A 24,097-nucleotide genomic window follows, 5' to 3' on the forward strand; every position below is an offset into this window, starting at 1 on the left:
TCCAAAACCCAAGAAAGAAAGAACCGGGCTCATGAGCCTTTATAATTTCTCAGAGCCGGATGACCGAAGGGGCTCCGAGAGACCGGGCGGGCTACCTGGCCACCCTCGTGGTGACTTGATGGGTCCTTGTTCGGTGACCCTCGGTGTCTTTGCCTAGACCCCCGAGCTCCGACTGGCTCCCTTGGTCGTCCGGCCTCCACTGCGGCCTGTCTTAGCCGACGACGCGCTCGAGGAGCGAACGGGTCTTGACTCCGACCTCCTGGTTGTGCCGGCGAACCCCCAGCGAACCAACTGCCCGCACTCCAACACTCCGAACTCCCCACCTCTCAACGGGGCGTCTCTTCACTCCCAACGCCAACTGTCTTTTTGGCTAGCGAATGCGGCTTTTTATCGCTCCAAGGGGAGGGGCCGCCGGGGGCTTTTTCACCCGAAATCAGCACCCTCCCCTCTTTCACCTTTGAACCTTTACCCAGGCTGGATCCGCCTCTCCCACCTCCCGGATGGCGGGGGGGGGGGGATCCCAGGAGTCCTCGGCTGTCTCTCTTCAGAGCATTTGGTTTTTGTATCCGTCGCTTTTGTTCTCTTCTGTGGGTGGCTTTCTGGGAGTGCGCTTTTCGTTTGTAGAGATGTCGTGGTTGCAGTGTGGTTGACGCTGTGGTGGGGATGGCGTGGTTGTTGAGACGGTGTTGTGGTGGTGGTGGAGGTGGCGTGGTTGTAGTGGTGTCGTTGAAGAGATGCTGTTTGTTTGAAATAAAAGATAGAAAAGAATAACACTACCTCAAAGATTCACAGCCCGTTATACATTGGTGGGGAAATCTAACCTGGGACACACACTTATCAAAATAACTGATCTTTGGGGAACCTGAATGGTGATCTGTGAATTTCCATAACCGTAACAATATCATCGGAGAAGTGGTATTCCAGTCATAATTGGTTGAATTGAAATTCTTATCTGAAAAATCTGAAACTTCATATATCTGATCTATGGCCTGGTGTTTATGATGAAAAATTAAATTTATGACGTTCATAACCCATGCCAAGAAACTTTGTGACATGACAAGGTGCATGGATGATATGGCTATATGGGCCGCAATAGCAGTGGGCCATAATAGTAGCATGTTCAGTTAACGTTGGTTTCTTTCGTTAAGAATGAATGCACGAGGCGAGACTATGCACTCAACGAGTGCCGTTCTAGTTAAAAAAGAGAAACTTGTTCGAAGAAAAAAAATCTCGATTTTCTCCATTTTAAAGTGACCTTCGTTAATAATACATGCAATGAAATTTAAATGCACTGGCCAGTAGAATCCATTAGGGTCCTCCAGGTGGTGAAGTGTTGAGATCATACAATCGGTAGTTAAGAAGTTACAATGAGTGTCATTAGTACTTTCAGCAAATTATCACCATATTTCAGCTTCGAAAGATTTGAACAATGAAGGGTATAACACTACGTGCACCTTAGATGCATCAACCAGGAGCGTATATCAAAGTGTATTGGCGCAATCCGCTAAGGTAGCAGACTAATCAAACATACGAATTGGATCACTCAATGCCGTCAGTTTCATCATCGTCCCTTTCATTACCACCTTCAAATAACTCATCTGTCAGTGTTTTAGAAGAATCCATGCAATTTTGGCATTTATAGATGAACATACATGACAAGCCGGAGTTTCGACAAGAACACTGCCCTGTATCGCAGCGTTGCACGTCGACAGTTTACAGACGCAGTTGATGACCTGCAAGATCATATCTGGGGCAGGATCTTGTGTCATCCAAACAATCATCAGTTCATTATCTGCTATTTGCCAGCCATGGCCAATATAAGATGGAGCATTGATCATGGATGAGAGAGAGAGAGAGCACGCCTGTGAATTGCTGCTTGATAATTAGCTCGTAAGATATGTCATTGGGGTGCGTTTCTCGTAGGTAGCATACTCTTTCTACACGGTGACGATGCCAAGTGAAACACTATATATTGGGCATCATTCGCATCAGTAGCTGAGGCTTGCCTGTAAACAGGACAGACAAACTTCTCGAATATTGTCTTGGTTTCATTGACAACTTCGAAGTCACTTCCAAGCTGAGTAAACCATTGCATAAATGCCTCGTTTTCAGAACAGTCAAAAATAACAAATTTTGCTGGTATTTTCAGAGCTACATTAGTATCTGGACTGTGAAGAATGATGTTGTTGTGAGTGGCACTGGTGTGTTGTATCTGGAGAAGATCGACGGTTGTCGGATTTCTCATGGTCCTACGGTAGCTCATTCACAGACTGCACAGATAATTATGAAGAATCTAATTTGAACGTGTGACACTTCCAAATGAGTTACAAAGAGAATAATGTTGTCTGCGACTTGTCGCGTGGTCGAGCGCCAAGTGGTGAAACATAATTTACAGAGGACTTTGTTGTTTTCATCACTGGCAAAGGAATTTTTTTTTCCCCGCTGACTTTAACCTTTTGATTCAAATTATAAGAGTTTGATAACATTCGAGCCCTGGGCACCACGTCGAGAATGTTCAGCATTCTTAATCAAAATAGCTGCATACCTGTCAGTGACAGAGTCTGTCCTACAACTGAATGGTTTGCCATTGCCTTCCCAGCAGTAGCAATGGTGCCAGCAAATAGCTTGCCTACTCTTCCCCAAGGACACCGTCAGATCTTGAATATCCACCAAATAATGCTACCAGATGGGACGTCCAGTTTAACGTACATCCGAGGGACGACACACACACATTGATGAATCGCCCTACATGAGAAACGCCAGGGTGACAGTTCATCACTGGGTCGAGATTCAAACCCAGGCTAGACATCTCAAAGGCAGCTGCTGCACACACCTTTAAGCTCTCCAGTTAGAAATACTGAAATGAACAAAAGAAATGGCTAATCATTACTTTCCTGCACACAAGACGATCAATATTGTGGTATAAAGCAAATTTATGAATTCACATACATGTCGAAAATTGTGACCTGCTAATAGAGGCGCCCTTCATGAGGGTCTTCCCACCCCCTCCCTGTTTGTTGTCCTCACAATTTAAATACTTCTTTCATCTTGAGGTGACAGGGGTCAATAGGTCAGCGAGCAAAGCTTAAAGCAACGGAAATTGTTTCAAAAAATTAACCTGATGAAAGAAACTCACCAATCGAAGTGTCACTTTACTTTTAATCAATTAATTTATTAAGCATGGGGCGTTTAGTTTTCTGCTGTCATCTCATTTTATTTGTCGTTTCTCGAAGCGAAGGGTTAATTTGAAGGGTGTGGCAAACTGCACATGGAATTTGTGTGTTTTGTCTAGGAATGTTTACCTGGCTTTACCTTCCTTCATGTCTTGTCTTCACTTGTCAATGCAAACATATGACTGTAGTAGTAGTAGTAGTAGTAAGTAAAGAATGTGATGCAGTGTACCCTGGGATATCATGTAAAAAGGAATAGTTATGCTTATGTAGTTGTAGAAAATCATAACAGAAGACTAATAGTCATTGTCAAAAAATTCTGACATTTCTGAGGACATAATAAATATACAGCCCTCTACTGTATATCGGTTCATTATCGCAATAATAATTCAAATGATCTTTGACCATTTCATAGAATTTCACAAGTTCCACCTTCAAAAAATATTTTTCAACAAGATGCATAGGATGTTCAAAATGTTCAATCGAGGAGATCATTGCAACATTACAAGACATACTAAAAAGATATAACATGGCGTTTCGTGGACTATTGTTAGCGTCATATTTGTATAAATTTTCGAATGCCCCTTGTAATGAAAAATATTTTGACATCGTTACGGCTGTGGAAATTAGCAATACACCATAAAGGGTCCTTAGATCAGTTATGACACTAAGTTTATGTGCAAATAGGTCCCCACCGTTGTTTATAGGGATTTCTTCGTGTTCGCCGGGCTGCGACTCTTTGAGATAGCCGTTTTTCTTTTTCTATTGTTATTTTGAACAAACCTCCACGCAAGCAACAAGCCGCGTTGAAAACCGTCGAACGCAAAAGGAAACCAGAGGAGTTCCGATGGGCGCGCGGATTTTTCCCGCCTGTTTCTCCGAGGAGTGTGACGGAGGCGGGGTGGGGTGGCTCGCCACCAATTGGTGGACGCGCGGGGTGACGCTGTCGGGAATGAGGAATGCCCCTTTTTGGGAAGCTTCCAGAAGGGAGGCGGAGCCGAAAACGGGGGCGGAGCGAAGGGCGGAGCCCCGCACGATATAAGGCAGACTGCGCGCGGGGCTCACTCTCTCTCTCTGTCTGGGTCGGCGACGTCACTGTCGCTCTCTGGGTCGTCGACGTCATTCTCTCTGTCGGGGTTGTGTTGGATTCTACTCGCTCTCTGGGTCGTCAACGTCATTCTCTCTGTTGGGGTCGTGTTGGATTCTACTCGCTCTCTGGGTTGTCAACGTCATCCTCTCTGTCGGGGTCGTGTTGGATTCTACTCGCTCTCTGGATTGTCAACGTCATCCTCTCTGTCGGGGTCGTGTTGAATTCTACTCGCTCTCTGGGTCATCAACGTCATTCTCTCTTTGTCGGGGTTGTGTTGGATTCTACTCGCTGTCTTGGTGGACATCATCCTCTCGCTTCATCTTCGAGCTCTCTCTTGGTGGTCGAGGTCGGGCTCTCTCGTCTTGGCGTTGGGCGACCTGTCGGTGAAGACGCGGGCCGGTGGCGAGTCCGGGCTACGCCTCGGAGACGTAGACGGGAGGCGCAGCCCTGCCGTCTGTGTGGTGCGAATCTGCACGTCTGGCAAGGGACGCCGGAGAGAACTCACCGACCACATCATCGCCAAGGCCCGAGAGCAGGTGCGGCTACGCTAGCTGCCGTGGGAACAAGGCGTCGCGACCTGCCCACCATCACACCTCGATTGGGCATGTAACCAACACGGTCTCGCGGGCCTTTTCGGTCATCCACTGCCCACGACCATAAAGGTTTACGAACCCCATCTACCTCCCTGCCTATGGGGAGGGTTTTCCTGTTGTTTTTGTATGCATGCTGTGGCGCCATGTCCTGTTAAGTAACGACTGTGTAAGTGACTGTAGATAATAATCGTAGTCAGTGGTATTGCTTGGACTTCTATTTGTTGCTTGTATATTGCATGACTGTATACATGTTGCTGGAATAAATGTCCTTGTGTGCAATGTATCCCGTTCGTCGCATCCTCCTTTCACCCCATTGAAATGCCATCTTGCATCGTGGAATGAGTAGTGGGTTTTAAACAACCGATAAATAACCTGAACCGTCGAGGTCGGCGATAACACCGCTCGGTTATCCCTGTAGCACGGAACGAACCGCTTAAGTGGTTCGTGTCCTAAGCCAACCTGCGGCGTGGTGCAACCCCTCAGTAGGTTACCCGCGCGGGTATTTAGGTATATCGACATTCGACGATTCGCCCTATTTCGCACGGGTAGAATGCGGACTGGGTTGTGGTGAGGTTAAACCCCCACCCGTGACTGGCTCCTGGCGGTAGTTCCAGGAGGGTCACGACTGAATTGTCCGTCCGGTGGGCGACGCGGCTGCCATTAGAGGTACGCAGCCGATCGCACGCCAGGTGGGCCAGAATTCGTAACAATATCTATAGTATCACATCATGTAGCAGCCATCCGACGGGATGGTGTGAAAATAGTGTACTTATCTTTGAGCTGTCTCGTGAGGGTTAAAATCCTGACCCGACTACAAACTTATTATTTGTGCTTCTCAGGCAGGGTAATGCATCACAAATGAAGTTAAGCTGGGTGTCCAATTTTCTGGCATTAGTTGGTGGACATTAAATATCCCACGGTGTCTTTAAAGAAGAGGAGACGAGTTATTGCTGGAACTGTGAGCAAATTCTAGGTTGCTGCCTAAACTCGGGGTAGGAAATGGACTGTGGTCCTCTCGGGTATTCCTCTATACCAGGTTACATTGCTTGCTATTTCAGAGTGTGGTTATTGTGTGGAAAGTATATTGTACAATATAAACAAAGTGATGCTTGTGATGTAACCTAGTTTGATTGTAAAATGTATATTTGTGTTCTGCCCATGTCTTGCCTCATGCGTATTTATGCTTTGCCTCATGCATATTTACACTCCACACATGTGTTGCGTCATTTCCACTGGGTGGGGCACGGGGGTTCGGCTCTTCCCCGTCTGGCGGAATGGTGGCTGTGTGTGTGTGGAAAAAGCACGGTTTTTACCGTCGCACTTGGAGTGTTTTAAAATAAAGTGAAAAGTGATTAAAACCTCTTCGTGTTGGGAAGCTGCCTCGACTCTTCCTTCAAAGAATCTGGCCATGGAGGCCATTCCAGGATAATGCTTCCCAGGTGTTCACATGTCACACATGAACGACAGTTGCATCTTTAACGTCCACCAATTAATACGAACAGACGAGACACTCAGCATGTCATACTTTAACACCTGTTTTTGGCTTCTCGAGGCAAACCAACAACAACATACCTGGCATTGCTTTTACGTTGGGAAGAATATTTCTGCCTTTTTGGACCAAATCATGGTCAACAAGCTATTTAGCAATCTTGATCAAGACTGAAAGCAATGGAGAACTGAACTGAAAAGGAATTACGGAGTAATTGAAAAGGATTCAAGAATAATTAATCTCCATAATAAGCCCCTTAAAAGGGTTTCACTCAATCCATGCTCTCTCATAAGGCTTCTGATAATGGCCTAAATCTTTGAAATTTGCCAAGTCTTCTCGAAAGCAACACAGTTCTATCACAATTTTGCAGGAGCATGCAACTTTGTGATAGTACAAAGTTGCAGGCAGGTTAAAACAGGGATTGTAAAGAGGAAATTTGAGGAATCACTCTTCCTTTTGAAGCCTCCGAAATAGCCGATATGAAGGGGATGTGTGAAATAAATCTTCAGACAGATACTTAGCAGTTTAATGTTATAAGATGGTAGTTAGTCATTGCAATTGGTTGTGCATGCTGAAGGTGTTTGTAAGATACTTCATGTGTTAATGAAGGTTTTTGTTTTAAAAGAGTGCTGGGTTATATAGTATGAAGAAAACCTGTTGAATTTTCAGACATTTGGTTCAGTGGCAAGAATGTGGTATGTATTTCCTTTGTTTTCCGAATGTCTGCAGAGCATGTGGTGCAGACATCATGAATGGAGTGTAGACCCACCGCAATATGCTGACAGTTACCAGTTACGTGGCAAAAAGCTTTGCGTACAGTTTGAGGGTAAAGTTATGCAGATAATGCATGCTTTTACTTGTCATCACTTGTGGTTATTGTCAGAATATGTATTATTACAACCAGAAATGCTACAAATCATGACAAATATTATGAAGGGTGGTTATTAAGTTATTGACTTGGTGTAACAAGTCAATTGCTGACATTTATTACTGTACGGTTAGCTGGTCTTGCGTTTGATGAGATGCTGCAGGCTGGATAGGCAGAATTACTTTTTCCTGTGTCCACTTTTCATCTCTCTCTCTCTCTCTCTCTCTCTCTCTCTCTCTCTCTCTCTCTCTCTCTCTCTCTCTCTGTCTCTGTCTCTGTCTCTGTCTCTGTCTCTGTCTCTGTCTCTGTCTCTGTCTCTGTCTCTGTCTCTCTCTCTCTCTCTCTCTCTCTCTCTCTCTCTCTCTCTCTCTCTCTCTCTCTCTCTCTCTCTCTGTCTCTCTCTCCCTCTCTAGTGCTCTCTCTCTCTCTCTCTCTCTCTCTCTCTCTCTCTCGGGCTCTCTCTCTCTCGTGCCCTCTCTCTCTCTCTCTCGTGCTCTCTCTCTCTCTCTCTCGCGCTCTCTCTCTCTCTCTCCTGCTCTCTCTCTCTCTCTCTCTCTCTCTCTCTCTCTCTCTCTCTCTCTCTCTCTCTCTCTCTCTCTCTCTCTCTCTCTCTCTCTCTCTCTCTCTCTCTCTCTCTCTCTCTCTCCTGCTCTCTCTCTCTCTCTCTCTCTCTCTCTCTCTCTCTCTCTCTCTCTCTCTCTCTCTCTTGCAGCCTGTGGCCGCTGGTTGCATCATTGGTTGGGACGCGGCTATGCCACTGATGCGGTGTCCCCCTTACCAGTACACTGGTACTCATTTTGCCGACCTCGGAAGGATGACAGGCTGAGTCAACCTCCTGGTGTATTTTTATTTAATTCAGCAGCCAATAGGACTTGAACTCAGGACTCTAGGATCCCAAGCCACCACCTTAACCACTAAGCTAACACTAGGCTACTTTTCAATTAAACAATATAAACTATGTTTTGCTACACATTAGCGAAGAACCCATCCTTAAGGTCAGCTTAATTCCCCCAGAAATATGGATGGGATAATTCCCCCAGAATTGCGGATGGGTTAATTTCCTCAGAATTATGGACGAGTTAATTTCCTCAGCTGCTTGAGCACCAGCACCCAGAGCAGTCAGGCTTAACACCAAAGAGGTCAACGATTGACGGTATCCTTGCTCTTCGGGTCCTCACCGAACGCAGACGAGAGTTTTGGCAGGGGCTGCTTGCAGCCTATGTTGATCTCTGTAAAGCGTTTCATTCAGTGATTCGGGATGCCCTCTAGAGGATTTTCGGTCTCGCATACCTCTCTATGGGGTGCCACCATAACTGATCAATCTGACATCTGAACGAGACTCTGGTACTGAGAGCGCTGTGAGATGTGGTGGTTTCATTTCTAACATTTCCAGTTGTTACTGGAGTTCGTTAGGGGTGTGCACTGGCCCCCACACATTTCAGCATTTATATGCACTGGATCCTGGGGAGCATTTGGAGAGGTCAAGCTGTGGTGCATCATTTGGGAATGTCACGATCTCTGACCTTGATTTCGCATATGATGCAATCATCTTTGTGGAGATTCTGGATATCCTTTTGGGGGCCCTCGAGGTGCTGAATGAGGAGTCGGAGCCGCTGGGATTACAGGTTTCCTGGGTCAAAACTAAGATCCAGGCTTTCAATGACATCTTGGATGCTGCTGTTCTGTCTGTACCTGTTTGTGGTGAGGATGTTGAAGCCACGGAGAGATTCACTTACCTTGGCAGTGATATCCATGTCTCCGCTGGCTGTTTATCCAGAGGTCAATGGACATCTGGTTCGGGCCTGGGAAGTCATGAATTTATTGGATCATGGGGGTGTGGCATTGTTGGTGCCTGTGCGGGAGGACGAAAGTACGAGTCTTCAGGTCCTTGGTAATTCCAGTCTTGCTCTATGGATGTGAGAGTTGGACTCTGACTAGAGATTTGAGACGGACCAGGTCTCTTCGGAGAATCCTTGGCTATCACTGGTTGGACGTTGTGTCCAACGAGCAGTTCCTGAGAGAGACTCGGATGAGATTTGTTACCTGTATAGACCATGAGCGTCAGCTGCGGCTGTATGGACATGCGACTCGTTTTCATGATGCTGATCCTGCTCATTAGATTCTCTCAGTGAGGGAGCCTCATTAGTGTTTGAGGCCAACGGGCCGACCACGTGCCTCATGGTTTCACCAGGTTGATTGCCATCTCGAGGAGACGGGGATGGGCCAGGCATCTGCCTGGAGGATGGCCAGACGGAGTCCCCTGGAATACCGGCGGAAGGTGGACCCAGTGATGCGCCGGTCCGGCACATGCTCCCATACCTGACCTGACCTTGTAGCATTATATTTAAGTGATAAAAAGGGACAGTATTTTAAAATCAGATATATATATATATATATATATATATATATATATATATATATATATATATATATATATATATATATATATATATATTTGAAACATTTAATGTTGGTTCAGTCTTGCTTGAAATGCGTTGAGTGATTTTACTTGGGGCATGAAACTAAGTGGCAAAGTTTAAGTGAGGGATTCTATTTAAGCGATGTACTGCAAGCCAAATGCTGTCCTTGTGAGAATGGAGAACAAATTTGTGAAAAGAATTCTTTTTCTGAAGAATGTTGTAGTGTCTTGGCATGTCCTTGTAGAATCAGTCGCAGCTGTAACAGCTTGTACTAACGGGTCTCTTGGCATTCGATTCAGTCCCTCTCAACCATAAAGTATGCAGACTCGCTGCTGTTTTTACTCTCTGATCAGCACATCAACTGTGATTCATTAAAAAAAAAATCTCGTTTATGGAATGAAATGTTTTTTTGTTTTTTGGTGTAATTTGTGATGCTACTCAAGTGTCATTTTTTTGTTATTATTCATATATATATATATATATAAATTTTTTAATCATTCACATGCACAAACATCTCAAGCATTATTTTAAAATCATCATCCTGCATAAAAAGGACAATTTAATTGTCAATTGCTCAGCTAGTTGATGATGGCATAAGGCAAAGAGGCCAGTACCCTAAGATTTGTTGAATTTTTTTTATGACATAATGCTTATAGAGGAGTGTGCACACGATGCAAATTTGGTGGTGGAGGGGGAATTGTGAAAATTTCCTCATATAAAAGCAAATGATGGGGAAATGATAGAAGAGAAACAAGAGGGTATGCGATTATGAGAGAAGTTTGGAGAGGAAAGAAGGGAGGGTGAGAGGAGAGAGAGTACAAAGCACAAGGAAGGAGCACGCTTGAGTTTTATTTGCAGAGGGATGGATGGAGTCAAAAATGGAGCCTTGTGTTCCAACATAATGTGTAGATTATGCTCAAACTTCGCTCTAGCCTACCTCCGGGGTGTCAGAAGACGAACAAGGGCTACGTAAGTCAGACAACACCAACTTCCAATCAATATATGTTGACACTGAAAACAGGTTGCTGAACTTTACAATGTTTGCTAATTCATTTAAAGTGTGAAGAACTGATCTTCTTGTGCTTGGTATAAGTTACTGTAGACACTATTTACATCAAATGTGCTTTGCAGTTTGGATGTAGCAGTTTGTTGGCAACAGATTGACTGTGCAGATTGAAAAAGGAATTTCTCGCTGTTAAATGTGGGCCATGCATGCGTTGTGTTGTCAGTTAAGGAAGGTTTTTTGAAAAGCGTCTTCCACCAACCAGTGTCCCATGCCTGGTATTTGACTGGAGCTGATTTGCGCAATAATTTGTAATTTGTTCAGGGTGCTGGTGCTCCTCTTCCCGAAAGACACCACGTGATGTTAAACGAACACAAGCTGATGTGAAAAGCGTTTTCATCACATTTTAATATTTTGAATAAACTGCAGATGGATAAATGAATCACAGTTGGAAGAAGAAGAAGGAAACAGAAGAAGAGGAAATTATTGTTTGACAGGAATACTGCATAATGAATCACAACAACAACAAATTAGCAGATTTGTTACAATTTGAGATCGTTCATGTAGACTATAAGAGAACCGCTTGTCTGTCTGTGTGTTGCCATTTTTCTCAGAAATGGTTGAACGGATCTTCATCAATCTTTTAGAGGTCCTTCAGTGAGTGCTGTCGCCTAATGTTGGCTTAGTGGTGAGGGTGGCGGCTTTGGATCCGAGTTGGGATCCTAGGGTCCTGAGTTCAAGCCCCGTTGGCCGCTGAATTAAAATACACCAGGAGGTTGATTCAGCCTGTCATCCTTCTGAGGTCGGAAAAATGAGTACCAGTGTACTGGTAAGGGGGACACTGCATCAGCGGCATAGCCGTGTCCCAACCAATGATGCAACCAGCAGCCACAGGCTGCACTCGATGGAGAGAGAGTGAGTGCCGCGGAGTGTTTTAGGAAGAAAAAAAAACATTTGAAAATTTTGATAAATTCTTTCTTGTTTGTTTAATCACTCTATAGTACTGAAGCCTCTCTGATTAATGACAGTTATATTCAAGTACACATACATGTAAATAAAGACAAAACAATTACCACACATTTTTAAACATATATTCCCCTTGACAATGAGATCATAACTGTGACGTTTCAGGTCGATTGATAAAGCAGTTCAAGAGAAATTAAAAAAAAAGATTTTCACTCAATACAATATAGCTGCCAGACCATGTGACCTATTAATTATTATTTGTGAACACCCTGGTATCCCCAAGGCTTGGGGACACTTGTGGGTGAAGTTTCCCCTTCATCTGTCAAGCCGTTCTGGAGAAAAAATTTTAAAGGTATAATCTTCAAAAAATCATAACTGCCAAACCATGTGACCTATGATGTCATAGGTGGAGAACGTTCTGTTCCTCATGGATGAGCGATCATACCTGGAAATTGTCGCCTGTTCAGCCATTATGGAGAAGATTTTTGAAGGTTTTTATGTTAAAAACAACATGGCTGCCGATGCACGTGACCGATGATGTGATGAATTTTTTTCTCACCCACACAATTTAGCCCGAGATGACCCTGAAAAATGTTCATGCTGATCGGATAAAGAATTTGACGGATGCAGTTATGATGTCATAACGAAGCCACCTATGACATCATCTAAAAAACAACAAACACTCGTTTCCCATGGGGAGTACTTCACACGTGCCAAGTTTCAATTTTTTTCCATGGAGCGGTTTTGGAGATACAGAGGTCCAATTTTTTTCCCTTTTTTCCAAGATGGCTGCCACACCACGTGACCTATGACGTCATAATTATAATTACAAAATTATACATGAGTCGTTGGCCCTAAGTTTCAACATCTATCCAAGTTTAAAATTTAAAAGAATTGAAAAGTCTTGAATGTATACACACACACACACACACACACACACACACACACACACACACACACACACACACACACACACACACACACACACACACACACACACACACACACACACACACACACACACACACACACACACACACACACACACACACACACACACACACATATATATATACTGAAACGCAAAAGAAACTTACCACCTTTTAAACCATCAAATATCAACAATAACACTGCGTGTAGTAAATGTGTGAACTTATTTGTGGACAATAGTGTCCTCACTGTCAGAGAAAACGGTCAGGATGGTCACTTGAACCTTCAATGGTCACTTCATAGCACAACTGTTGAACAGCCGTTTTGACTGTCAGTGATTAGCCAAGGGGTACGGGATGATTTTAATGAGCTGCACGTGATGTCTTGATATTGGCTTTAAAAAGGCCAGAGAAAAATGGGCATTTCAGTCAACATGCTACGATTGTCAAGGGATCAACGGCAGTGTGCCTTGGGCATACTGCAAGGTGGATTGAGCTATCGTGAGGTGGCACGTCGCCTTGGCTGTTCACACCAGACGATATCGGCCCTGGTGGACAGAGACACCCTCCACAACTCTGCAGATGACAGACCTCGATCAGGGAGGCCAAGAGTCACCACTGCAAGGCAGGACAGGCATATGGTCCTAAGTCAGATGGCTTCAGACATTGAGGACTGAGTGGGATAGAATCCAGCAGCAATCCATCCAAAGACTGGTAGGCAGTATGCGCCGACGATGCACTGCCTGTATCCAAAACAATGGTGGCCACACACGCTATTGAAAGGGGACTGACATTGCACTGAATGACAGCTTTTTTCTGTACTGTAGAACAAACTCATGAGATGGTGTATCTTGGTAAAAAAACTCTTCATGTCATCAATAAAATGCCAATGTTTCAATTAGCAATTGTTGGTTTGTTTTATTTTGAACTGTTACAATTTTATTACATTTCAAACAAGTGGTAAGTTTCTTTTGCGTTTTAGTATATATCCATATTGTTATGGCTGTGGAAATTCGCAGACCACCATAAAGGGCCCGCAGGTGAGATATCTCTGTAAGTACATGTAGTTAGCCCCACCCGTTGTATAGAGTGAATTTAAGTGATTCATTCGGGCTGCGACGCTTTGAGATAGCCGTTTTCTTATTCTATCTTTAATTTGAACCAACCATGCCTCAACCGCCATCACACAACAACCACCATGCCAGCCATCGTCACCAACTACAACCACGCTCCAACCCTCAGACAACAACAACGCCAACAGCCACGACCTTTATCTTCACAACTCAATCCCGCAAACATTGCATCACCATCATTCCCAAACGGCACCATAACCATCAAACCACCACCGATAAACCCTCCACCACCCTCACCTCTCTCCTTCTACGGCCATTCCCGCACCACCTGTGAACACTGAGCGTCGGGCTGTCTTGGGCTCGTTCAGCGGTACGCACCGAGCCGCGAGTGCAAATAGCGGCCTATCCGAGAGAGAATCCGGATCAGAAACGCCACACGCCCACTTCTGATCCGTCCAATGAGCAAGTGCAGAGCGGCTTGGCCCCGCCTCCAGGCGCGTCAGTGTGAAATCGATATATGCAAATTCTCTGATCAGGGGAGGTTCACGCCCACTTTTCCTCCATCCAATGGGCGAGCGGGGCTCCGCCCCGAGGTCATCCTGATCCGGAAATTTGCATATTGTTTTCTCCTGCCGGCCTATAAAACAGCGAGCGCAAGGCGAATCGTAGGAGAGTGTGGCAATAGCAGAGTGTGGCACGGCAGAGTGTGGCAGGGCAGAGTGTGGCAGTAGCAGTGTGTGTCGGCAGGGCAGAGTGAGTCGAGTCATCGGTGTGGCAGAGAGTGGAGTCGGGTGGCGAAGGCATCGAGTTGGGTTCTGGAGTCGGCGGAGAAGAGTTGCGGGAAGAGGCAAAGGAGCTCGGGTCCGAGGCGAGAAGGACGACGGTTGGCGACCATCTGCCCCCTTGTCTATGAGGGTGGCTTCTTTCCTTTGCTTTTGAGTAAATGTGTGTTGGCGCCGTCTGTAAAGTAGAACTGTATAAGTGTTGCCGTGTGTACGCGTATTCGGTAGTAACTCTGCGTCATTGTTTCTTTTGTTTTAACTGCTATAGGTGCATTTTGACTGTTTGGCTGTATATGTGTGCTTTCCGTGTGTCGCCTAATAAATGTGCTTTGTGTGAACTGTTTTCCCGTTTCGCTTCGTCTTTTCTTTATTGACCCTCCATCCTGATTCACGTAAAGGGTTCGTAGTGAGCTTAATACGCCCGATAATTAATCGGAACCGTCGAGGCCGATGATAACACCGCTCGGTTATCACTGTAGCACGGATCGGACCGCTTAAGCGGTTTGTGTCCGGAGTTGGCCTGTGGCGTGGTGCGATCGCCCGGTCGACCATTCGCGCAGGTACTTAGGTAGATCGAATTTGGCGAGCAACCCTATCCTGCGCGGGTGGGCAATTGTTACGATCATGGTGAGGTTAAACCCCCACCCGTGACTAGCTCCCGGCGTTGGTCCGAGAGGGTCACGACTGAATTGTCCGTCCAGTGGGCAACATGCTGCGATTCGAGTCACATGGCCGTCCGCATGCTGGCGGGTGCGAATTCGCACAATATATATGGAGCCATATCTGTTTGTCTGTCTTCCAGCCTGGTGTTGGCGCAGTGGTTAGGGCAGCGGCTTGGGATCCAAAAGGTCCTGAGTTCAAGCCCCGTTGGGCCACTGAATTAATACACCAGGGGGTTGACTCAGCCTGTCATCCTTCCGAGGTCGGCGAAATGAGTACCAGTATACTGGGCCGGTGTATACCCCGGTTAAAATAGGTGTACCATATCCCTGTGTCGTAGGAGGCGACCAGGGTTGCGTCAGGAAAGGCATCCGGCGTAAAACATGTGCCAAATCACTATGCGGATCATACGGATGATCCGCTGTGGCGACCCCTAACGGGAGCAGCCGAAAGAAGAAGAAGAAGAAGAAGATCTGTTTGTCTGTCTGTTTGTCATGCTATAACTTGAGAACGGTTTAACAAATTTTAATAAAACATTGGGAAAATGATCGATTCAAAGAATGGTGCAAGAGTCGTACACAATTTTTCGGGATATTTGACAAAATAATAATAGAAAATTTAAAAAGAAGGTGACTTCACAAAAGGAAGCGGGTGGGGATGATCAACTGGTATTTCTTTTAGGCCGGGGGCCAGTGGGACCTACCTTGCACCCCCCCCCGCGACAATTTTTCACTGATACCACAGTGTTCATATATATCCCAAGTATCAGAAAAACGATGTTCACCGAAAAATAACTCATTTGCACTACTAGTACGTGCCCGTAAAAAAAAAAAAAAAAAAAAAAAAAAAATAATAATAATAATAATAAATATATAAACCACACAGGCCGTTTCTTCGCTCTCATGTGCCCGTACGTGCGTGACCCGGAAGTTCGATATTATTCGCAGTTACGATTATTCGCAATTTATTTTTAATACCCAATTATTCAATTAGCGCCAATGTATTTTACCTTTTCGCAATGTCGTGGCAAGGAAAAACAAAAAGAGAAGAGAAGAGAGAGAAAAAATTTACTTCCTGGTTCGGAGCATGCCAGCACTCTGATGTTCCCGAAATTTATACACCGTCTAATATGAAAACGATCATAACTTGGGCCATTGTGTTTATCGATAAATGCGCATAAGAAATCGAGAAATTATTAGAATACACGAAGTCATCACTCTCCGGAAGCCTGTGCGTTGTAACCGTAATGGGGAATGCGGCTGAGGTTCCCTTCCCCATCGGCCACGCCCATGCAGCAACGTGTCTTCCCATTGGTTAGTAAATAAATGGCCATAACTTGGGAAGCACTTGTCCGATTAATATCAAACCTTGAAAAGGCACATCCTCAGATCCCGAGCAATATACCTGGCAAGTTTCAATTCGATCGAACCAGTGGTTGTCGAGAAACAGCGGTCACACACACACACACACACACACACACACACACACACACACACACACACACACACACACACACACACACACACACACACACACACACACACACACACACACACACACACACACACACACATTGTTGGAATTATAGATAGATGCTTTCTTAAGCTGTTTCCATGACAACCAATCAAAAATAGACGAATCTCATAAAGATCGGCAAAATGTCAATATCTCTGTCAAATACAAACATAAAATCACAAAATTGGTGTCATATTAAAGTGTATACATTTACGTTTTAAAATATATTTTGTTTATGCTAATTAGCTCATTTGCATATGAATTAAATTTGACTTAAAGACAATAATTCCCACAAAAATGCTAGAATTTCCATTTTCTTTCCTTGCAATTACCACACATGTCAGTTGCCAGATACAAGCCAGGTTGGCGAATTTTTTATGGCGTTCCCATAATGGCGGAACCTAATTAGCATATCAATGCATTACAACTATTTTCACTACTTTTACCCAAACAGAAAAGAGTTATGTGTCCTTTTAACACCACAACCATCATTAGTCGCAGTTATGTATTATATCAGGCCCAGGTAATTAGAGTCAATGATTAATTTGATTTAACATGATTTTTGAACAATCCATTGTGCTTTGTATTTTATGCTAATTAATCTACTTTAAAAATTCAAAAATTATAAAAAAAAGAATTCGCCAACCCTGGCTTGTATCTGGCAACTGACATGTGTGGTAATTACAAGGAAAGAAAATGGAAATTCTTGCATTTTTGTGGGAATTATTGTCTTTAAGTCAAATTTAAGTAATATGCAAATGAGCTAAATAGCATAATCAAAATATATTTTAATACGTAAATCTATAAGCTTTAATTTGACTCCAATTTTGTGATTTTATGTTTATGTTTGACAGAGATATTGACATTTTGCCGATCTTTGTGAGATTCGTCTATTTTTGATTGGTTGCCATGGAAACAGCTTAATAAAGCATAGTGCAAATGAGTTATTTTTCTGGGAACATCGTTTTTCTGATACTTGGGATATATATGAACACTGTGGTGTCAGTGAAAAATTGTAATTGGGGGGGAGGGGGTGCAAAGTAGGTCCCACTGGCCCCCGGCCTATTTATTTGGCCTGATAGAAATAAGAGCCGGTTCATTTTTGGCCTTTGTGTGTATCAATGGATTGACCATTGATGGACTGACTGCTTTCTCCACATTGGTTGGACAGCTGGCTTAACTCCACCCACAATTGTAACCTGAAAACAATCATACGTCCACCATTTTGTGAAGGCTTTAGGCCTAAGGCTTCGGGCCTAAGGCCTCAGATCTCTTGTGTCAGCCCATGTGCAATTGGAATTATCCAAGCTATATAAGCACGATGTATTGTTTATGCACATAAGCAGTCGGCATGTTTTTGCTTCTTGGACTTAATCCGAGTTATTTTTAAAATTATTTTTGGGAGTGATTAAGGCAGTGGTCTGTTGCCTATGCACTGCCCAAACAAAGGGATGAGCAATTTGTGTAATAAATGAGGGCTTTTGAATGTCATTTTGGTTTTCGCCCTAGTTTTCAAGGCTGAATCATGAGAAAATACAGATTGGCCACCTATTATTTTGATGAGCTTTTCTGCTCATAAGTGAATAATACAGGCTTCACTGGACAAGTCAAACTTTCATTTCTGAAAGGTTTGTTCTTTCAACAACATATAAAAACACAATATTAATGTCAGTGGAGTCCAACATTTGATGCCGTTGAGACTGGAATTTGGACAGTGTGCGTTTCCACAATCTGTGCAGCACAACAGAACTAGACAAAAAATGTTTTTCTTAGAATTGGCCATATAAATGCTTTTCTGTATGAAAGGTAGAATTTTTGAACACTCCAACTCTGTTTTCATATTCAAATTTCAAAACCACACAAAGCAGTGGAATATAAAGCTCTCAGCATTACTGGCATCTCTGACAATGAGGCCAAAGAATAGTGGCTCTTGCTCTCACATGACAGATGGATTTGTGGCCTCTCTGTCATTACCACCTCTCCGCTCTCTGCTCTCTCTCAGCCCTCTGACCCCCTTACCCCAGCTTTTCTGAGATGCACATGTTTTTTCAGTCACCCCCTCATGGTTAAATTACCAAAATCCAGAGTTACTTCACATCTAATCTCTTATTTCTCTTTTCTTCCATTTATGGAACTGTCTTATTTAGAGGATTAAATTGCACTCTTCTCTCCAGGGCTTCAAGAATGCAGTGGACCACCATCTCATGTCATACCCTATTCCTAACCATGATCTTTTCTAACCCCAATGTCCCTACCTAACCTAATCCTCTTCCTCGCAGGTTACTGTGTTTCCTCCCTTCCCTCTCTCCTCTTTTGTTGTTCGCTCATTCACTTGCTTGCTCTGTCCAACTGCGGCTCAACTGTCACTACATTGCCTTTTTTGTCGTTGTCAACTTGTTCTTGAATACAGGAAGCCCAGAAGGTTTACCTAGTTTCTATATTGCATTTACCCAGTTGACAAGGTCTCACTCAATCTTTCTTACTTCCTTTTTCCTCTCCACAGCGATTGTAGGGCTGACAGAGCGATCAACTCTATTCGACCTGAAATTCTTCAAGGAGATATTGCGGACAGCCGCATGTGTGCAGACATGTGAGAATGAACATCTTGGTGACTCATCGTATCATGTTGTTAGTGAAGAGACGCAACTGGAATTTCAGCGCCGTACCCCTTACAACTATCTGCAACTGGCGTACTTCAAGGTATTTCTGAATTGTATTCAATGCACATGTTTAGTTAGTGAATGTATGATTGTCACTAACGTGAGATATTTGGGCATAATTATATCTTAAGGGGCATGTAGGATGTAACAGACAAAAACTGGACACAAAACACGTATGCATGCGGTGGACAGGTTGGACACAGAGGACGCATGGGGTGGACAAGATGGATACAGAAGGAAACTCCAAGGAGAGAAAACTGGAAAATTGGAAGGAGGAGGGATTTTGGTTGGGTTAATGATGGTAGAAAAGATCATGGTTTTGGATTGGGGATGATCTGAGATGGTTACAAAATAAATATATTTATAATAATTATATATATAATAATTATATATTACCTCATCCCTGTCCCTTCCACAGATCTCCTAATGTCTCTGTTCCCCACTGTTTTGTCCTTCCCTCTCCTGCTCCTCTTATCTCATGCCCCCTTTGCTGTGCATTGTGTGTTAGCTCTCATACGAGCCTCGACAATGTCCATAAAAAAATATGGGAATGGTGGCATAGTCACGAGGATGCTTTATTGGAATCTCAGAGATTAGGCATTCAAATTATATGAAGACCAAATTAAAGGATTTGGATCCTAAGCCTGGAAAATCATTTATTCTTTGGTGAATTTCCATATCGTTATTGGATTGCTAAAAAAACATTGCTAGTTCACAAATGACCTTCAGTGTGGAGGTCATCTACCGACTGACACTTTTGTTGACCCACGTACCTTGTCTCCACTAGCATGGGCATGCTACACCTGTGCTGTGCATTTGGTCTTTATATCATCAAGGCATAAGCCTGATCCCGTCACAATGTTATACGTGTTCAAATAATTAAATAAATAATGGCCTAACTTGGGTGAGGCTTAATGCTATGTTGATTTGCAACTTCTGCAGCATTAAAAACGCCATCATGGCCATCGGTCATCGCACTTGTCCTAAAAGGAAGTTTATCCAAGAGAGCTGGATGATAAACCTTACTTTACAATGGTTACTAATTTATGGCACACAATCCTCTATGTTTTTGCTTGCATAACTATGTTAGTATTTTTCTTAACGGGGAAGCAGCTGTGACATAAACTTCAGCAGCCCTTTTTATTGGAGGTTACCAAGCAGTTCAGATTCTACAACGTTTATTTTAAACACGTGAGTCTTTTGATCGTTTCCCAATGTCTCAGCTTTTGTGTTAGCATCTCCTTGCAAGCTGGAAGGTGGAGAATGCATTACGTGTACACTATACATACATTCCAATTTTGATTGTCCCCAAAATCTTTTGCAAAGTATATTCAGCATTGTTTTTGCAATGTGAATAAAATCCATGGATTATTGATTAAAACTAAAGATATTATTACATTTATGGGGAGCGTCAGTACTTAGAATTTAAGGTCTTAGCACTGTTTGTGTTCATGTAATTTAGCGGACTTTAAAACATGTGTTTAGGACATGTGCTCGAGATAACTGCCTGGCGTACAGCCTGTGTGAGAGACAGGCTTTATCCATTTCAGACTGGAGGGGTTAAGAGTGTCCTGTCAGATGTCTGGGAGCCGGGTGAGAAAGAGACGCTCGGGGCATTCCCCACATGCACGCCGTGGCATACTTCCCCCCTCCTTTTGCATACCCTGGATAACTAATCAACATGTTATCAAAGCTGTACAGTATCGATTTTTATTCTCCATAAATGATGAAGGACTCGATACTTGTAATTATCTTGAAAAAGTTGCTCGAAATATGACAATTTGAATGAAATAAGAATCGTGACTTTTATAAATCCCATTCTCACAACATTGAAATAGTTACTTGAATGTTAAATGACATAAAAAAAACATTCCAATCCTGCAACTTATTTTCACCCACTTCTGTGTGTATGGTTGTGTGTGTATGAGCCCTTGGTTTGGGGTTAGTTTCCTTCATGGTGTAATTATTGTGATTATTTATTTTGTGTATCATCGTCAGGGATTCTCTTCCATATCTGTTGTCTTGTGAACAAATTGTTATATTTCATAAGCCCGCATGCGATGTGTGTTCCTGCCGTCTTTCCTATGTCAACTGATTTGGTTTATTGAGAACCCTTGGAGGGAAATAAATAAATTAGGATAATCCCTTTGTTTGGATAATTGTGTGTGTTATACATGTGCAAGACTAGAGGTGCATTGCAACAACCGGTGACTAGAGGTGCATTGCAACAACTGCTCAGGTAGCACACTACCTAAACTTGGTTTTTTTGGTTTGGCTATTCACAGGATTAATTTTCAGCATGTACAGTTCCCTTCTAATTGCTTCCGGTTGTGGGTGGGTGCTACATTCGTGACAATGTGGAGTGTAGTTTTGAGCACTTGCTTTATAATGCATTGACGATGCAGGTTATAATCCTACTAAGAGCCGTGCAGATATTACATAGCACACAGAGGCATGTGTGGGTAGTTGTACATAGCAGAGTATTGCTTGGGAAGGGGGTGTATTAAATTGCTGGTGAACATCTTAGTTGCAGAATATGAAAGACGCAGAACCGCCCACTGCTAAATGCATTGTCAGCCGCCATACTTCTACCCACAGCATCAGTCAGCCTTTCGAAGCCGATTTGCTCCCTGTCAAATATAACAAATTGACCCGTCCCTATTCTATTGATCACTTTAAATACCATAAATAGCCAAATGGGATCACCCCACATCCCTCGGCCCTGCTGTTGGTGTTTTGTCCCCCTCTCTTTCTGCTTTTCATTTTGTTCTTTTGTGTCCTGATCCATTCTGTGTTCTAGCTCTTCCACAAACCTTGACTTTGAATATAAAGAATTGTTTTTTTTCCCAGAGAAAACAGCCCTCATATCCTCAGCCTCGCCCCTTTTAACCTCTTCAATTCGACCAGGATGGTACCATTTTGAAAGACAAATGGAGTTCGTTCAAGACAGCCAAATGCTGACTGTGCTGACTTTGCTGCATTTGTCCTTCACGCTTATATCATCCAAATCACCCTTTCCTCAACCTCCTTAACTGCTAACACATCCTTTATATAGCATGGTAAAGAAAAATCCATGAAGTATTCAGTATGTGGCCTAACTAAACTTGCATTATATACAATGCTAATACAGCTTCCTCAGATGTAGAAGCTTTTTCCCTGTTTATACATCCTAGAACCATATTCATTTTCTTTACTGCTGTGAGCCGTACTACACTGATTATTTCGGTTACTGGGCCACTGTGACTCCAAAACCCTTCTCCTCTTGTACGATGCTGCAGGAAATTTCCATCGAAAATATATTCCCTGCTACAAGCATATTCCTCCCTATTTCAAAATGATGCATTTCATTTTTCAACATCAAACCTCATCGGCCTGGTCCTGATGCATTCTCCTTGATGAGTCTAAACTTTGCTGCATTATCTCAACCCTTATGGCTGATTGTGTTTCTTTTCAAAGGCAAACCAAAAACCTTCAGAGCTATCAGAAAAAACATTTTCAACGAGAAGGGCACTCGATAGATCGCATACCTCCGCCACGCAATGCCTGATCCACAAGAACATATTGGGCACAATACATTTTTGAAATATCATGCTCTATATCATTTTTGACCCAATCTCTCAATGGTGAAGAATCATTTAGAAAAATTAAATAATTCTAGTAGTCGGATCCGGATTCGGATCTTCACCAAAATCGAAACAATTAATCGTGGTCACACACATCCGAATCCGTCCAGAACTTTTTGAGATATCGTGCTATATATTGGTTTAGCCTGAACTCTCAACGGTGAAAAAAATCACTGAAAAAATTCTAGTCGTCAGATCCGGATCCTGATCTTCACCAAAATCGAAGCAGTTCGTCCTTGTCATACACCCAACCTGCCCACCGAATTTCATCTGGAGTGGTCTACAACATTTTGAGATATCCTGTACACAGACACACAAACAAACAGACAGAGAGGGGTGAAAACATAACGTCCTTCACCTTCAGTGACGGAGGTAAATATAATGTAAAACTTATACTGCAGCTTGTATAAAGCTGTCTCGTTTTTTTGATTTGAAACAAGAGTTTGAAGTTGTTTGAAAATGCCTCGTGAAATTAACTAATCTGCAGTGTTTTAATTAATCGTCGAATTACAGAACGGTATTAAACAACCTTTTCTTTTGCAGAATTTCAACAAATAATTATGTCAGACTTTTTTTGTCATTTGTCTGACAGAATTGTGCAGAGGTAGTGCATTTCCGTTAAAGCTGTCGAGTCGAGGTTCGGTTCTTGACCCAACTCTAAGCTGTTGCATCACAAAGTACACCTTCCATTGCATGGACATTAAACTGGATGTCCTGTCTGCTACCGGTAGTTGGTGCATTTTTTTTTCAAGTAACTACTTTGATATTGTGAGAATGGAATTTATAAAAGTCAGGATTCTTATTTCATTTAACTTTGTCTTATTCAGAGCAACCTCTTTGAGATAATTACGAGTACTGAGTCCATCATTTATAGAGAAAAAAATAATTAATACTGTACTGGACAGCTTTGATAACGTATGTTGATTATGTTTTTTAATGGCAGGTCACGGACCTATTGATCACCTTTTGTCTAAGGTGTTATTACCACACAGAGCCTCAGTCAAAAGGATGATAATTCACTGGTCTACGTCATTTCAGAGGTCTAGGTTTTCTCAACGGTCCTCATATGTATTTTGCATGCTGAATTTGGAAATGTATCTCATTTTGCTCAATCAGGTCAAGTTTTTATGCTATCTCAATTTTAAGGAAAAAAATAATCAAAATATTTGTTTTTTTAATTAGCATTTTTTTTATTCAAAATCAGACTTACATTGCCAGAAAATGTACAAACTATATATAAAATGACGCACAAGTAC

General features: G+C 43.1%; 1 protein-coding gene across 2 annotated transcripts in view; it reads left to right on the forward strand.

Annotated features, from left to right (window-relative positions):
• The window catches only part of LOC147018303 (prolyl 3-hydroxylase 1-like), a 144,876-nt gene that overhangs the window by 5,275 nt on the left and 115,504 nt on the right, over positions 1-24,097 (forward strand). For both annotated transcript variants that reach the window (XM_085897840.1, XM_085897842.1), the window contains one exon: positions 19,062-19,258. In XM_085897840.1, coding sequence (XP_085753966.1) covers positions 19,062-19,258 — 197 coding nt within the window. Of the gene's footprint in view, positions 1-19,061; positions 19,259-24,097 lie in introns of those variants that run through there.

The sequence above is a fragment of the Eptatretus burgeri genome, chromosome 10 (genome assembly GCF_056783735.1).
Source record: "Eptatretus burgeri isolate ZD-2024b chromosome 10, Ebu_testis_v1, whole genome shotgun sequence".
Classification (NCBI taxonomy): Eukaryota; Metazoa; Chordata; class Myxini; order Myxiniformes; family Myxinidae; genus Eptatretus; species Eptatretus burgeri.